This window comes from Chinchilla lanigera, unplaced genomic scaffold, assembly GCF_000276665.1.
Source record: "Chinchilla lanigera isolate Chin_1 unplaced genomic scaffold, ChiLan1.0 scaffold00126, whole genome shotgun sequence".
In the NCBI taxonomy this organism is placed as follows: domain Eukaryota; kingdom Metazoa; phylum Chordata; class Mammalia; order Rodentia; family Chinchillidae; genus Chinchilla; species Chinchilla lanigera.
The window spans coordinates 2,686,849-2,704,622 of record NW_004955527.1 but is presented as its reverse complement, the minus strand read 5'-3'; the positions used below and the strand labels follow the sequence as shown (position 1 = coordinate 2,704,622).

Below are 17,774 nucleotides of genomic sequence, written 5' to 3'. Positions count from 1 at the left end.
GCAAGGATCTTGTCCCAATAAAGGGAAAGCCTGGAGCTGCCTCAGGCCACTTCATGGAGCCTGAAGGTGCACCTCACAGTGGAAGGCAGAGCCACAGACAGAGAGAGACCCATTCCTGGGACATCATCAGAGCCCTGCACCAGCTGTGCCCGAAGCCAATCTGCTCCAGGACTGTGCCATTTAGGACCCAGTGAATGCCTTCCTGGGTGAAGTTCTGTGTCCCTTTCCAGTGCCCACATGCCCAATGAAACAGAGCCTGTGCCCCTTCCTTTACCTGTTTTGCAGATGGGCGACCCTCAGCCAGACAACCTGTGGCATCTGCCCAAATGTCGCGGCCACTAAGCTTCACAGGCTCAGGGTCCTTTGCTCACTGCTGACCAAATCAAAGGCCATATATTTTGGTAAAAGGGACTTATACAACGCCAGCTCTGAGGAGATGAAGGGACCTTTTTGCCTCGAAGCACCGTCTCCCCATGTGCCAATGGGCGAGGGTCTTTTATAGTGAGGAACCAGTCAGAGAGAGATGCTGCAAAGCTCCACACTTGCTTTAGCACCTTCAGCTCAGCCTCCTCTTCCTTGTGGAAAGGAAGCTCCTGGGCTGGTAGCACTGCATATTCTTTCGCTTCTTTTGGGCTGAAAAGAAGATTGGGTATTGGCTACGTGCCCAGCAAAAGGAAATTTGGAGTTCTTATCTGTAGAAAAAAAAAAGAATGTTTAAAATTCCATTTTGCAGTGCTGTTGACACAAGGTCACACAGCCAGCCCACGCACGTGCCAAACTGGTGTTTGTCCGGTGGCCTCATACAGGAAAGTTTTTATTTTCTTGTTAAAACAATCACAGAAATGTGGAGCAGAATATCACATTCATAGCTGGGTGTGGTGGCACATGCCTGTAATGCCAGCACTCAGGAGGCTGAGGCAGTAGGAGAACAATGAGTTCAAGACCAGTCTTGGACTACATAGTGAACTCAAAGCCAGCCTGAACTACATAGCAAGACACCATCTCCAAAAAGAGAGATATAGACAGATAGACAGACAGACAGAAAGAATTTAATAATTTAATAGTTCTTTTGTGTGTGGAATCAGGGTCTTACTATGTAGCCCAAGCTAGCCTTCAACTTAAGGTGATCCTCCTGACTCAGCTTCCCAAATGCTGGGATTGTAGGCTTGTGCCCTGCTCACAATGTGCTTTGCAATCAAACTTTCCTAGGTTTGAAAATCTTCATTCTGCCACTGAGAAGCTGTGTGATCTTGGGCAACTCACTTTACCTGTCTGAACCTCATAAGGGAAGCTCTTGCAGGGAGTGTTTTCTAAGGCCTAGGTTAGATAAAGACTGTGAAAGCACCTAGTGAATCTGGGGTGCCCTGTGTCACTTCACCTGCCTTTCTGGCTCCCATTTGTAAGAAACTGTGGTTTTGACCCCACGTGGAAGATGGAGTTAATGGAGAAAGACAAATCTCTGTTGTCTCGGAGGCAGATAATTTAATACATCAGAGCCATCCCAAGGAAGCCCTCTTCATCTTCCTTATCCCATTCCAGGTCTGCCAAATCCCAACCATGTAAATCTACTCTGCTCTTCTTCTAGGTAAGCATGGTCCTCACATCTTGCAAACCCCGCCAAGAATGTTGCAAAACAAAGTGAATACTCCCCCTGATACAGGAGGTGGGGCGCGGGAAAGCTGGCTGGGGAAGTAAGGGGGATCTGTCAATTACAAGACCTCAGAAGAGCACCAGATAACTCCCAGGACCCCCGTAGGTAGGAATTCTCACGGGCTCACACACCATGCAGAGCACATATAAGAACACAGAGGCCATCAGGAGCCGACTATCATGACCCTTCATGGCATCCCATTCTGCGTCAAAGCTATACTTTTACTTTGCCTTTATATTTTCTTTTCTTTGGTGCAAGTTTGCTCTGTGAAGCCAGATTTTCCCTCACCGCTTCACCCTGCAATTTTCCAATAAGCTTTGGCAGCGTTTTTGGTTTGTCTCATCCAACTCTTTGTTTGAGGCAAATGAAAACCTGAAATACATTTAACTGGCAAGCCATTTCTAAAGGAACGACCTGACAACGCCCCACAACCTTGTTCGGAAGAGGCGGCCCTGGGCCTAGAGACTTGCTTGTGTGACTCACCACCGGTCACACAGCAAGCCATGCCATGGCACAGAACGGGGTTCTTCATCCCAGCACTACCGACCTGTTAGTGAGACAATTCCGGTTGTCCTCTGTGTTGTCAGGCCTTTGCCAGCCTCTCTGCTCTCTACCTTCTAGAGGCTAATATCCCCCACCATCAGCCACAAACACCAAAACTGTCACTAGACAGGGTCAAATGTCACCTGGTACCTACACCACCTTACTGAGAATGCGCTGTGTGTTCGACACACCAGCTTAATCTTTGCTTTGGAAATGCCACCCAACCACCGACAACCAGTCACTTTCTTCCTCCCCAAAGATAAAACATAATCTCTTAAAAATGGAAACAACACGCACTTTGTCTGGTACAATAGTATAGTTATAATCCCAGCACTCTGGAAGGCTGAGGCAGGAAGATCACAAATTGGAGCTCAATCTAGGCAACTTAGCAAGAACCTGTATCAAAATTTTTTAAAAAAAGGTCTGGGGATGTAGCTCAGCAGTAGAGTGCTTACCTAGCATATGCAGGGCCCTGGGTTTACTGACAGCACCACAAAAACCGAGAGAGAGAGAGAGAGAGAGAGAGAGAGAGAGAGAGAGAGAGACCACATTTCCATATCTAATTTAACATGATTATGAGTGTATTTCCAGGATAACAGGTGGGAGAAAAATGGAAAAAATATTTGAACAGCAGTCCTTTCTTCCATAGACCTTTGAGAAAATCCCCATCTTGTGCGATCGTAGAATATCACCTGCTGATAAGCACAGCTAGAAAAGCAGGGCCTCAGCCACGGCCAGACTCACAGAAGTCCCACGGACACATCATGATCAGGACCCTGCTGCTGTCTGCATTGGTGGCTGGAGGTAAGCCCCGTCCCCCTCCGGCTGGGAATGGGACCTCCACACCCTTGTCCCCTTCCCGCACTCCCCTACATTCAGTGCTATAGTTACAAGAAGACCGAACTGGACCTTCAGCAAAGTGGGGTAAAGGGCGGGACTCTACGACCTCCGGGGTCCTTCCAGAACAACGGTTCCTATTTGGGGTTGGGTGTGCCGCACCTACGCTCTCCATTGCGCGGGTGGCTGCTTCCGGCACTCACCACCCTCCTCTCTTCACAGCTCTCAGCTGCGGGCTCTCCACCTACCAGCCCCATCAGAGCAGGGTGGTTGGAGGAGAAGATGCCAGGCCCAACAGCTGGCCCTGGCAGGTGAGCCAACCGCGCCGTCCTTCCTCACGCCCTCCTCTACCCCTTCCTCGTCACCCCTTTCGCCCTCCACCCTGGGGTCTGTTATGCGGTCAAAGATGAGGATGGGTGGAAACTCAAAGCACAGCAAGGCCATTTCTGTGCCTTCCGCCAACCATGGGGCCTGGGAAAAAGGGGCCTGCTCCAGTTTAGTTCAATAAGAAGCTGCCCCGCCTACTACCCAGATGCACATATTCACAACCATTCTTACTCTGCTAGCCAATCACGTGCTACCTAACTAATGTACCATTATTTTATGAACCATTCATCACCATTTATGTAAATGTTTTCTGCTTTAAGTAACCAATCAGTGCAGCTGATGCAGATTAACCCTCAATCATAGGGCAGTCAATGTTATCAATAGATACAAACACTTTCTTACCTTGATATAACCACAGGGATATCAAGACTAAATATTGGGTGAGGCCCAGGTGCAAATTAGTACAATGTTACTGATTAAATTGTCAAAGAAAATGTGTGAAATTTACAATTGACATAAATATAGTTAAAATTTTTCCTTAACTTGCATAATTGAGACTGAGCAATTCAAAAGTTGATTATAGAGAAATGGTTTTTAAATCATATATAGAGGTTTTTAATATTTTACTTTAATTAAGAACACATAAATATATATTCATTCACAGATCTTTTGAATTGCTGTGTAGTTCAGGCTGGCCTTGAACTCACTATGTAGCCCAAGCTGACCTCGACCACACAACAATCCTTCTTCCTCAGCCTCTCCAGTACTGCTGGGATTACAGGCATGAGTCACCAGGCTCGACTTGATCTTTTGAATCCTTAGTGGTCTTTCTCACATACACATCATCTGCATTTATTTAAAGGACCAGTAACTTTGAGACACTCATAGAGCAATCTTAGTAATTTTGTCACTTTCCCTTCAGTCTCCCCACTTTTTCACAGGCACCTATGTCAGTAGCAAAAGCCCAGAGCCAGGCTTTCACTTTTCCCACAGCTTCATAGCATGTTTTCTCTGGGTTGTGGAAGAAGGGCCAGAGCCCCTCTGCTACACGTTCCATCGCAGGGATCTTCTGCTGAGAACCAATCACTGTACCCTATGCTGCCTCCTTGACCGACCATAGCCTCACCTTTGGAACAAACTGCCACTGCTTGTACAACTGTCTCCTCACCTTGGGGGCCAGTGGCTGTCAGTCACGGAAGACTCTCCACACTTCGGGCCCTGTACCCCTAGGGAGACTTTTTTTTTTTTTTTGGCAGGTGGGCAACTCTAATGGAGTTAGACTCTTTTCTCCAAGAAATATTGTTTGTATGACCTGGAAAATTAAATTATCCTTTTCCATAAGTAATATTAGAAATATTGAATAGGCTGGACATAGTGTCTCATGCCTCAGCATACTGGGAGGCTGAGGCAGTAGGATCATAAGAACCTGGGAAATTTAGTGACTTAATGAGACCCTGTCTCCAAGTAAAAAAAAAAAAAAAGCTTCGGGGAGTAACTTAGTGGGAAGGCCCTGGTCCAACCCTTAGTATTACAAAATATAGGTAGGAGATAGAGTAGAGATAGACACAGAGATAGAGATCATACAGATAGAGAGAGATAGAGATAGAGACAGAGGATAGAGAATGATAGAGAACAATTTTTATGACATGGACCACAGTGCAGAGATGCACATAGCTGCCTTAGTTTACTCATCTGTAAAATACAGATAATGATGGTGCCTCATGGGACTGCTGTGATTATGAGATGAATTCAGGACAGTGTCTGGCAATGGTCAGCATTAGAAATTTAAGCTAGACACGGTGGTACCCATCTGTAATACAGCATTTGTCATCGTTGGCTACTGCCTGAGATATGGCCAAAATCCTACTGATAAGAAACCTTTGAAAAAGATTGGTTAGGCATGTCAATAGTAAGTAGGCAAGTAGAAAGAGGAGAACAGGCACTACAGAAGGTAGAATCCAAGATAGAAGAGTGGACTTCCATAAATCCCATGAACTCTGCAGGGGGTTCCAGACGTTTGTTGTACTGTCTGGATTTTGGTGTCTATTTCCTGCAGAGCTACAGTTACATTACCGTGATTATCTGGGATAAAAGTACAACATGTTGTATGAAGCTCCTCTCAGCAGCTCCGTTAGTGTCAGCCCCAGGATGAGTCACAATCTTGCTTGACTGTGTGGCTTCCCATGGAAGTATGGCCAGTGACCCTCTTAGCACACCACACATTAGTTGACTCTGAGTTCCAACAATCTCCCTGCTCAGGAGGTTGGAGGACTTACCAAAGTTGTAGGATTCTATAGAAAAGGTCCTCTCATGTCCTAGGTCCTTGTTGATCTTGGAGGGCCAGAGCCAAAATATTGGCTGTCCTCTTAGCCCAGTTATGTTTTTAACTCTGATCATTAAACATCAGTTGTTGAATACCCAGAAGATTAGTTATCTCATCTTGAAATACATAGTATGACCAGGGAGCTGATATGTCTTTACCAGTCATGGTTGTCTTAGAAGTTGAGTCCCTGTAGAATGTTAACAGACAGAAATTATAAGGCTTCACTGACAAAACTCAAGATCACATTTAGCATTACAATCATGATGACATCACTAAATGACATGAAGAAACTATTTAAATTTCTCATCCTGCTATAGAGTGCCATGTAAGAAGAATGTATTTTATGACATTGCCTGGACCACAGTGTTTGGGCATCTCTAAGTGTTGTAATGCATGCATGCCATACACATCACAACGCTGGCTGTCTCATGCTGGATTATCACAAGTAATCACATCTTATCACAAGTAATGGGAAAACAAGTAAGGGAAAGTTCAATGCTTGAGCCTAATAATTTACTACTATAAACACTTTTAACCTGGAAATTGCCATTATGATGAGATGTTTTTCAGTTTTGCATCTTTGAAGACCTGTGCATTTGAAAAACATAAACTATGAAGTCAGCAGAATTGAGTGTCACAAACAAGACTGGAACTGTCTAAGGAGGCACCTATGTCCTGCTTCTTGTCACTGGCCAGTCTAGGTGTCCCTGTTAGCCATGCAAAAAAAAAAAAAAAAGCTCATGTCCAGGAATAATTTCAGAAATGAGAGTTAAAGCCTTTGTCAGAAATCATCAGTTAGATCAAAGAGGATAGTTGGGACCTGGGGAGGAGTGATGGAGGGATTTGAGAGTCTGACCCGTAGCACCTCCCCCATCTTTTTTGAGCAACAAGGAGGTTTTAGAAGGAACAGCCTGGGCTCCACCAAACTATATATTGCCAACTATATATTGCATCTTCCACAAACCTTTCCTGACATGCTTGACCCTTCCAGTTCTGCTGCTGTCGAGAGCAAAAGTGTATCATACCAAATCCTCTCACATCAAAAATATACCTCTATAAGTATATCTTTTTTTTATATTTTACCACTCTATCTTACTTACTTATGACCCTTTTCCATAATAAATTTGGCTGTGGCTGATTGGCCTTCATTTTATAATATAGAAAAGCTCAAATTGTTACTTTGTAAATTTGACTGGCTGGTAACTCTCTAAGCAACCTTGAATGGCAAATTATCTTAGTACCAGCGGAAAACAGAAAGAAGAACAAGTTAACTCTCTAATTGTAGTGTATGAATTTACAAAGCACAAGAAATGTTTTAAGCACACATATTAAACAAAAATACCCTCTCAAATTGGAAGGCAAATGTAAATTGATCAGTTGTTGTTTTCCTAGGCCTAAAACTTTTATTTCCCCTTTTTTAGGCAAGTCCCTGGGACTGACTTTCCAATTGTTAAAAATAAGTTTGTTTTTTTAAACTCAAATGCAAGAAGTTCGGGTATTCTGAAAACCTATGTGAAGGGGCTGGGGATTTAGCTCAGCAGCAAAAGCGCCTGCCTGGCAAGCACAAGGTTGTGAGTTCGGTTCCCGGTACCAGAGAAAAAAAAAAAAGAAAACCTATGTGAACTGCTTCCCATGGGGATATCTAAAACAGATGCAAAGAAAGAAAAAGATATTGTGCTCAAGCAAACCAGATCTTTGAGCCTCCTACTGATGGAGATTTCTTTTTTTTCCTGATTAATCTTTCCCAATTTGGCATAATTTACTGGTTTGACTTAGGTTGTGTTTATCCCTTTCTTTTTGCAAAAAGACCAATTGTCACATAGTATTGTAATTTAGAGTCCCCTTGTAGAGACTTAGCTACCGGTTGGGTAGGGCAATTTTTGAGAGAAAGGGAAAGAAAGAGAGACAGAAACAGACAGAGAGACAGAGAGAGACAGAGAGAGGGGCAGGCAAACGGAGAGTGAAAAAAGCCTGGGGATAAGGGACCTTCCATTACTTGCCACTTTCTCGCAGGTGGTTATCAAATCACAAAGAATTTGGAAATCAAACATGGCAAATTAAGGACATTGGCTGAATAAACTATTAGACGTTTAGGCCAAATATCCCTTTTAAACCAACCAGGAGGCAAAAGAATTTTTATAAGGCAACCCAAAGGGGTATGCCAAAATTTGAGAAATCTGTGAGTCCAGAGTAACTGATAAGAGAGTGGCCAGGTCTGGCATTGTGATACATGCCTATAATCCCAGCACTCAGGAAGCTGAGGCAGGAGGATCACCAAGAGCTCAAGGCCAGCCTGGTCTACCTAATGAGTTCAAGTCCCGCCTAAACTGCATAGTGAGACCCTGTTTCAAAAAAACAAAAAGAGAGAGATAAAAAGACAGCTAGAGTAGTCCCCTCCACTTCTCCCATAGAGCCATCCACTGTTGGAAAAAAGGAAAATAAGAAACAGAAGTGTGAGCTCACCAGGACAGGCTTATGGTAGAGCAAACCTGGGAGGGACCGCTCTGGCTGTAGCGATCAGACCAGCAGCATTGTATAGGCTGTGGGGTTCTCTGTAGGGTCCTGGAGGGTCAGTGAGAGAGGGTTGTGGCTTCCTGCCAAGAACAAGGCTTGAGAGAGCACAGAGGTCACGGCTGTCCAAGGACGAGGCTTGAAGAAGCGCAGGGAGCAGTGGCTCCTCTGCACAGCAGGGCTGACGTTGTGCTGATGCCCCAGTGCAGCTGTGCTGGGATAGGGCAGTTTACAAGGGTCTCTGATCAGGATGGTGGCAGTCGGGTTCCTTCAGTATTGCTTGGGGAGTTATCACAAGGAAAATAGTTCATTCATGTTTAGTATGATGCAGTGTCTTCCTTAATATTTTCATTCTGTGGTTGGTTGAATGGAGATCTGAAAGGCTGACTTTACCTGTTCAGTATCTGCGAGTGCCATGCAGCGAGTGATCCCATCTGGAACACAAAGATATGGAGAACTTCTCTGGGCTTGTATGATGGGGAGAGGGATAAGGAAGTGAGTGGGTGAGTTCGTCACCTCCAGGAGATGAAAGGTGTGACAAGAGAGAGTAAGCAGAATGAGAAGACGCTTGTGTGGCTCTGGGCATGAATATGTGTGTGCATCTACATGCCTGCCGGTCTGTGTGCTGTGTTTTCCAAAGAAGGCAGTCTAGTGACCTGAAGGGGCAGTGCCATCTGGGACCCTCGGCCCAGCTGTCTCAGCCACCAGGGTGCCCACATTCTCCCCAGGTCTCCCTGCAGTACCTCACATCAGGAAATTGGTTCCACACCTGCGGAGGGTCTCTGGTGAGCAACAGATGGTTCCTGACAGCCGCCCACTGCGTTAGGTAACTATCTCTCCCTGGCCCCAGGCCGCCCTCCCCGAGGCCACACTCACCTCTGACAGCCTGGCCTACAGGGCCTGTGCCCAGCCATGCACAGGAGCCTTGCAGAGCCACATCCCTGGCCAAGGCAGCGTTGGGCCACCTGTGACTCATCCTGTGGGTCACTGGGAGGCCGGGACAAGGTGGGGACTGGGTGCTAGGTGCCAGGCACTGAGGAAGTGGAGGAGGGGACAGCCCAGTCTCTGCCCTCTTAGGGAACCAAATGTGGCCTCTGCATCTGGAATCGTGTTCCTTTAATGACTTCAGTGACTTCTGCAAGCTTTAATATCATCACTTGCCAAAAATGGTATAACCAAGTTTAGTGTGAACTAAAGAAAATTATACATGAAAGGGCCTGGTACTTAGTAAGTGCTCAGCAAAAGTCCATTATAGCCAGGCATGATGGCACACTACTCTAATCCCAGCACTCAGGAGGCTGAGGCAGGAGGATCACCATGAGTTCAAGGCAAGTCCCTGCCACCAAAAATATATATATATATATATTATAATTTATATGCCAATTTTAAAAGCCCGAGAGAAACAAAATACGATGCCACTTGTTCACTGCCCTCTCCCATCCCTGTGACTCTGGCTTACCTCACATCAGCCAGGACTCACCTGTGTCCCTTAGGCTGGTGTGCCCCTTGCTGGGAGCAGCCTCTTCTCCCACTTCATGTAAACATTGGTGGGGAAGATAATAGAGGCCTGGGCATCAGGCACCCAGGCTCTCGTTCCAGGCTCTCACTGGGCTCAGTACCCCTCGCTGAGCCTCATCTGAAAATGAGAGGTGGAAATAAACTAGGGAATGCCCTAGAGGGCAGATGATTCCTGCTGTCTCTGTGTCCATCTCATTCCCTTCCTAGCAATGCAGTTTATGCGATTACAGCTTTGATGATACACTGTAGTTTAGAATGGGAGAGTTGTATCAGTGTGTAGTTATAGTTAGGGCGTTCTATCATTTACCGTGTATTAGAACTATTTGCCCCTGTAGAATAAAAACTCCAAGCCCCGGTAGTGGCCCCTGCTGCACTGGCTGACTCCGGACCCTGCTCTGGATTATGGGTGGGGCATCCTTTCCGGTGGCCCAAGGCAGGAGGGAGCTGACACCCTCTGCTTGGCCCCTGCCAGCAACTCCAGGACCTACCGCGTGGTGCTGGGCCGTCACAGCCTCTCCACCAATGAGCCAGGCTCTGCGGCCATCGCTGTCTCCAAGTTTGTGGTGCACTCACAATGGAACACCAACCTCGCCAACGGGTAATTCTGTGCGGGTGCACTTGGGGCTGGGGCGGGCAGGGGCACAGAGGGCGCTCATCCACTTGGAGGTGGAGCCAGCCCCAAAGCTGCCAGGCTGTGTTGGGGAGGGAGAGGCAGGGTCTGTGGGAGCAGCCTGCCGTGCTGCCCGTCAAGCCTGCAGGACGCTGCACCCAACGTCTCACTGACTGTGTGGGCCGCGCAGCCCTTGACAAGCCTTGGGCTTGGGATGCTGCCTTGGAGCCCCGGCTGTCCGTGGAGTAGAAGTCTCTCCTCACATTCCAACAAGGCCTGCTACATTTCCAACGATGCTCTGCTGCCTGCCTGCAAGGATAGCCAGACAGTGCTCCGGGAAGATGACAGGGGCCCCTCAGCTCCTCAAAGGGCGGGAAGAGTGGACCCTCCCCGCTCACCCTCTGCCTCTGTCCTGATGCAGGTACGACATCGCCTTGGGCAAACTGGCTGAGCCCGTCACCCTGAGCGACAAGATCAAGCTGGCCTGCCTGCCACCTGCCGGCACCGTCCTGCCCAACAACTACCCCTGCTATGTCACAGGCTGGGGCCGGCTGCAGAGTAAGTGCCAGCCGGGTGCCCTGAGCCCTGAGGGAGCGGGTGTCACTGCACATCACCATAGGATAAAGCCAATCATCCCTGGGAAGTGCTTAGTGCAGTAACAAAGGCGCACAGTAGCTTAGCACACGTGACTTCAGTATGACCCAAGGCCAGAGTCCACAACAGCCTTTACTCCGTGACCTCAGGTTTCTGGAGCCCCACCAACATCCCTGGAGCCACTACCAGACGCTCTCATCCCATATCCAAACCTGTGCCCTGTGCCACCTGGTCCTGCCACTGAGAACTGGGAACTGGGAATAGCTACTGGCTGAGTGGCTCTTCCCAGAAACCCAAGGATCAAAAATCCAACCACGTGAGGCCACCAAGGACAAACAGAGCACCTGCCCTTCCCTTGTGAAACCACTAGAGGTCGGAAAGGCTCTACAGATGTTCATTCCGAGGAGGTTAACGACATAAACCTACAAGTGACAAGGACGTACAAACACCCAGCAGAAGCCAAGAGGGTGGAGAAGGTATCTTATGCTTACGAAACACAGGCTAGACCATGTGTGTCTACTCAGAACACACCAGAGCAGGACCTACCTCACTGCAGACGTCCAGAGGCAGGGTGGGTCCGGAGGCTTGGCTTTTAGAGCCACCTCAGTTGGTCACTATGTATCCTCAGACAAGTCACTTGGGAACCTCAGATTCCTCACCTGTAGACTGGAAACTCTGTGGTGAAGATTGAAAAAAATGATATGTGTGAAAGTGCTTTACACAGTGCAAAATGTTGCCTGAGTGTTAATTGTGTACTAATTATGGTGTCTGACAGGAGACACTGAACTTCTCTTGTTCTCAACATCCCATCTCACAAGCAGGAATACATATGACTGTAAGGACAGACATGTTAGCGAAGCCTTGGAAAGTGCAAAAATAGTAATAATCCTTCCTGCTGCCATTAGTGTTAATGGTGACATGAATGGAGATAAGCGTGGCAGTAAACCCTCCACCGGGATTTCTTTTCTTGTGGGTTTTCTTCATGGAAGAAAATGGCTGCCACCTTCAGCCTTTCTCTTAGTATCTAGGTCTCCATCCCAATTTCCCAGGGAAGGAGCCCATTGGCTTAGCTTGAGTCAGGTGATCGCCCCTGAGCCAATCACCAGTGGCCATTACACTAACCAATCAAACATGAGCACACAGTGGGGACAAACACTCCTATTGCAACCCTTTGGCTGGAAGAAATTAACAAGGGCCAATCAGAAAACCTATAAGGTGGCCCAAATTTATTTTCATTTAGGAGACTCACTTGTCCCCCTAATGCCTTGCCTTCTGGTCTCACTCAGCCAATGGGAAAACCCCTGACATCCTGCAACAAGGACTTTTGCTGGTCGTGGACTATGACACATGCTCTAGCCGTAGCTGGTGGGGCAGCTCCGTGAAGACTAGAATGGTCTGCGCCGGGGGTGATGGTGTGATCTCCAGCTGCAATGTGAGTATGAAAATCAGGTGCTGCCTGTACAGTAAAATGAGACTGGAAATGGGAGCACCCCCAGGGATCCTAGTATTCATCCTCCTATCTCTTGATAGAAGCACTGAAAATAGTTCTGGATATTTCAGAACCTGCCCTTTGTCTTCGTAATGTCCAAAAGTAACGTTTTGAGATGCTCCTTATACTGCTCACCCTAGCTCACTGCTGGGAAGTCCTTCCTTGGATCTCATCAAGGTCTCATTACCAACATTCCTCCTTCGTGTGTAAGAGTGGACCAAGGAGCCAGGTGTGGTGGTGAACACCTATAATCCCAGCACTCAGGAGGCTGAGGCAGGAGAATTGTTGCAAGTTCAAGAACAGTTTGGGCTACAAAGTGAGCTCAAAGCCAGCCTGACACCGGGCGTGGTGGCACATGCCTGTAATCCCAGCACTTGGGAGGCTGAGGCAGGATGATCATTGGGAGTTCAAAACCAGCCTGAGCTACAAAGTGAGCTCAAGGCCAGCCTGAGCTGCATAGCGAGACCCTGTCTCAAAAAGACAAAAAAGAAGAGTGGGCCAAGGGGAAGTCTTTTCTGGGTCAGGGCCTTTCTTAGGTGACTTCCATTTATTTGTTGGACCCCTTTAATGACCCAAGGTGACCCCTCAAGGTAGCTGCTATAGAAGCCTGCCTGGAGACAGCGTCTTCACCAGAAGGAACTGTTTACATTTCAGGCCTCACAAGGAACCGGGGACAATTGGATGAGGCAAGAACCTTCAGATCAACTGTGCCCTGACAGTCCACCCACACAGGCCCAGGGCAGCACCTGGTCACAGGAAAAAGTAGCAGATGGTGGCCTTAGAGCTGTGACCACAGGGCTGGCTTCAGAGGACAGAGACATCTGTGACAGAACAGGAATACTTTGAGAGTAAGGGTTCCAGCGGGTGGCACCTTCGCAGCCCTTACCTCCCACTCGGCTTCCCTAGGGCGACTCTGGTGGGCCGCTGAACTGCCAGGCGGGTGACGGCACGTGGCAGGTGCACGGCGTGGTCAGCTTTGGGTCCAGCCTCGGCTGCAACTACTACCAAAAGCCGTCGGTCTTCACCCGGGTCTCTTCCTTCATAGACTGGATCAATGAGGTAAGAACCGGACCAACCCTGAGCCCCGTGGGGCCTGTGCTTCTCACTCGATCCCACGGGGGCCTCCCCCGCTGGGAGTCCAGAACCCTCTTCCTCCAGCGAGGCAGAGGAGGCTGCACACTTGAGCATCCCTGGTAACCACAACCGCAGGTCCCCTAATGGTTTGTATTTTTGTTCTTTTCTTTTCTTTTCTTTCTTTTCTTTCTTTTCTTTCTTTCTTTCTTTCTTTCTTTCTTTCTTTCTTTCTTTCTTTCTATCTTTCTTTCGTGTGTGTGGTACTGGGGATTGAACCCAGACCATTCTCACTAAGCTACATATCTAGTCATCTTTTATTTCAAGACAGAGTCTTACTAAGTTGACCATGCTGGCTTCAAACATGAAATCCTACTGCCCGAGCCCCCAGGCAGCTGGTGTAAGGGGCATCACCAGTATACCCCATCTGGAGACATAATTTTAACATCCTCCCGCACACACACATTGCCGCTACATCAGTTGCTCTGCTGTAAAATGAGACTTGGACTAAACCAGGCCGCCTCAGCAGGTGAGCACGGAGGTGTTGGTGACAGAGCCCACGAAGTAGAGGACGCTGGTGTGTGACTTCATCATTTTAGGTTTAATTTAAGATAACTATTACACTGAATTACATTGTCACCATTACAAAACCAAATGGGAAGCCACAGCTACGCCCTGTGGCCACTGGAGGAGAGCCACAGCTACGCCCTGTGGCCACCGGAGGAGAGCCACAGGGTGGGAGGAAGCAGGTGGCCTCCATTTATCCATTGTCCCCACCGGCTCCACGCTGACATGTCTGCCTGCCGGCTCTGATTGCCGACAAGTGGCCACAGGACCCAGAGGATCCAAAGAGTTTGTCTGAGAAAAGTGGAAAATCCAGAATGACTTAGGCCAGTGGTGGGGATTTTGTTGTTATTTGGTTTGTTTTCTCTTTTATTTTCCCTGGGAAAGGCCACGACTCATGGTTGGCAGAGGGAAATCTGAGCTCAGCCTTTGCTGAGCCACTAGCATCTCCAAGCAGCCTCGCTGACATGACAGAAAGATGCTTAAGGCTTCCTCCCAGCTGAATCTTGTGACCATTTTCCAGCCCGAGCTGCTGCGTGAGTCACCAAGCAGCTGGGCCTGGTACCACTTTCAGGACCAAAGCAGGGGCCAGGGCCAGGTGCCCTGATTTGTTGTCTGTCTCAGCTGTTCCCAGCCACAGAGCCAGGCATAAGCAAGCAGGCCAGATGGCAAGGGCATCAGCAGGAAGAGCAAACCTGGCTTGGCAGCTGGGCAGAGGCCCTGTGTTCCCCGGACTGCAGCCAGGGCAGCACAGATGCCCACTGTTGTGTGCCAGGAGTGGCAGAGGCAGCAAGCAGCTGTCCCTGGGGGAGGCTGCCCTCACAGCTGCAGAGGGGCTTGTGGAACCTTGCAGTGGTCCCAGTCCAGCCTCACACCATGTGCACCTTGGTCCCTCACAGCTGCGGCCCTGTGTGGGAGGGGGCCGGGAGCACCTGCCAGCATAATCCTAGACAGGTGGACAAGCCCAGGGTGCTGCCAGCAAAAGGCACAGCTGTGGGGACACAGGTGGAGGAGGGCTTTCATTGTTTCAACTCATGCCCATTGAATGGCAAACATGGGCCTTAGGCAGTATCTAGCTTATTTTAATAAATGGTAATGAGTTTCACTATAAAAATACTAAAGCACACGAGTGTGTCAAATAAAAAAGTGCAACTGCCCCTCACCTTCTCTCTGCAGTTCCTCCACAGGGAACATAGGTAACATCTCCATGTGTGCTCTTCTGGGGTTTATGTGCATCTAAAAAAGACCTTTATGTGCTCAGATATGCGTACTTTTTCCTTTATTTTTATTTATTTATTTTTGGTACAGCAGACTGAACCTGGGGCCTTTGCACTGAGCTACCTTCTAAACCTTGTTTGATTTTTTATTTTGAGACAGACTCATGCTAGGTCCCCTGGCAGGACCTGAACTTGTGTTTCCTCTGTCTCAGGCTCCAAGAGTGCTGGGATTACAGGCATGTGCCACCCTGCCTGTCAACGCATTCTGTCTCTAGCCAGAAAAGGTTTTGCTCCTCCCCTGCAACTTAGATCACATTTTTTTGTCAATACACAAATCTAGGTGATGCTTATAACTGGCTAAATACTGTTCCACAGTAGGAGCATATTGGGGGATGCTGTGTCTGTTTCCTATATGTCCTTCTTACCATGTTGCGCTAGACATCCTCGGACATTCTTGCACGCTGCCCTGCGGATCTGTACTCTACAGATCCGGCAGCTTCCCTGGCTCATGGAGATGGCAGAGCAGGATGTTTAGGGGCTGAGAAGGAGCTCAGTGGAACAGCATGTGCTTCCCATGGGAGAGGCCCTGGGTTTGATCCCCAGAACCAGAAAAAGAGTTTAATGGAAACTGTTCGACAGCTTCTGAAAGCAGGTTACATTGCCTGCCCAGTGTGGAGGCCCACACCTGTAATCCCAGCACTCTGGGAGGCTGAGGCAGAAGCATTAGAAGTAGGAGCCCAGCCTGGGGCAAATTAGTGGCTTAGCAAGACCCTGTCTCAAGATAAAAGATAAAAATGGGCTGGTAATAAAGCTCACTGCAAAAAGCTCCGGGTTCAATACACAGTACCACATCTGTTTTAAAAGGCAGGTTACAGCACCTCCCATAGCAACCATCTATGCCCCCAAAATAGTTTTCTTTGAGAAACAAACAAAATCTAAGACCATGTCTACCCATACAGATCTCCCTGTCACTTGTAGGGGTTCCCAGGGACCCTGACCTGAAATCCAAAGAGAACAGCAGGTAAAGACCGCTCTTCACAAGAGGAGCCAGCTGGCAAGGGAAAGCTGTGACCTCATCTTCTCCCACACACTCAGAGCCCACAGGCAGGAGCTCCTACACCAGGACCCCTGCGGATCCCACAGTGACCAAGTCAGGAAAGCGCCGGGGCAGCTCTGCTCTCGGCTAACCTGCCTGTTTCCCGTGTGTCCCCAGGTGATCGCCAAGAACTGACCGAGGGAGTCTCTGGGACACTCAGACCCAGGAAAGTGGCAGCAGGAAAATAACAATAAAGTGACAACTGCATGGATCTCACCGTGGTCAGAGTCTTATTAGCAAATGTCTTTCCCAACTTCAGGTCCTGAGAACAGGAAAGTGGCCTCAGGGATGGCTGCTCTGTGCAAGCCCAGCATTTCCCTGCTGCACTCTGGAGGCAGATGTGCCTGGGCACAGGTAGTGCAGGGAGACGGGGATTGGGATAGGGACCTGGCTCTGGCCAGTTGGCTGCACCGGGCGCGGTGCTCCACTGGAGAAGAATCTCACCCTCTCCGGGCTTGTGGACTCTACTTGTCACTACCGGGGATGGGGTAGAGATCAAGTGAAATTAGCCACGGGAAATATAGTTTTTGTGTTGTTTATTTCATTTTGTGAGGTGGTTCTGGGGACTGAACCCAGGGCCTCACACATGACAGCAAGTGCTCTACCACCGAGCTACGCTCCAGACAGTGATCGCGAGCCTTTCAGAGATAAGTGCCCGACGGTGACCCAAAACCCACTCATTTATCACCAAGTGCGAACACTGCAGTTCAGTGTGAATATTGAAGTTTGAGTTTAGGAAAGACAACTCATACAGGAACATTTTTTTCTCTTAAAAGAAGAACACACATATAGGTTTGCCATTACTCCCATAGCCATTTTAACAATTATTTCATTTTCTTCTGAGATACCAGACTCTGGGGAGATGATTTGAAAGCAGCAGAGGTCTACTTTATGAGCGACAGCAAGGAGCTGGAGCGCTGTGAGGAGGGACAGAGACAAAAAGAATCGATATTCACCCAAGACTTATTTTTAAGACTAAAGAATGTAATAAAATAATAACCACTGCTGACACTTCAATTCGAATTCCAGACCCAGCTGTTTAACTCTAGTAGCTGAAGCTGGTGGCCTGAAAGGCACTGGGTCTGTGGCCCTAGATCCCTGCAGACCCTCGCTCCTCCAGTGGGGACAGTTCTGTCACCCAGAGCACAGGTGGTGACCTCTGATGATGGCCGAGGTCAGCGCAGTCCAGGGAGGGCTTCTACTGGCATTGGTGGCTGGAGAAGGAGACAGCTAGGCCCGCAGTCCTTTAGGGGGCGTCTCACACATAATGAGGAGACCTAACGTCATTCTGGCCAGAGAAAGGCCTTTGCAGTAAACATGGTGTCCTCCACAGGCAGCAGGAATCCATGGTGCCCTCGCAAACACAGCTGAAGGGCGTGAAGAAATTGAGGGTGGGACCCGCAGTCTCCCTGATGCCAGAGAC

The 17,774-nt window shown here is 48.4% G+C and overlaps 1 protein-coding gene across 1 annotated transcript; it reads left to right on the top strand.

Moving 5' to 3' along the window:
* The first annotated feature begins 2,911 nt into the window (after positions 1 to 2,911).
* Positions 2,912 to 16,553, top strand: LOC102013116 (chymotrypsin-like elastase family member 2A). Its single transcript, XM_005409873.2, has 8 exons — positions 2,912 to 2,998; positions 3,254 to 3,342; positions 8,921 to 9,018; positions 10,183 to 10,308; positions 10,742 to 10,878; positions 12,201 to 12,346; positions 13,310 to 13,462; positions 16,469 to 16,553. The coding sequence occupies exons 1-8, from the start codon at positions 2,959 to 2,961 to the stop codon at positions 16,484 to 16,486; spliced, it is 807 nt and encodes a 268-aa protein (XP_005409930.1). The 5' UTR covers positions 2,912 to 2,958; the 3' UTR covers positions 16,487 to 16,553.
* The last annotated feature ends 1,221 nt before the right edge of the window (positions 16,554 to 17,774 follow it).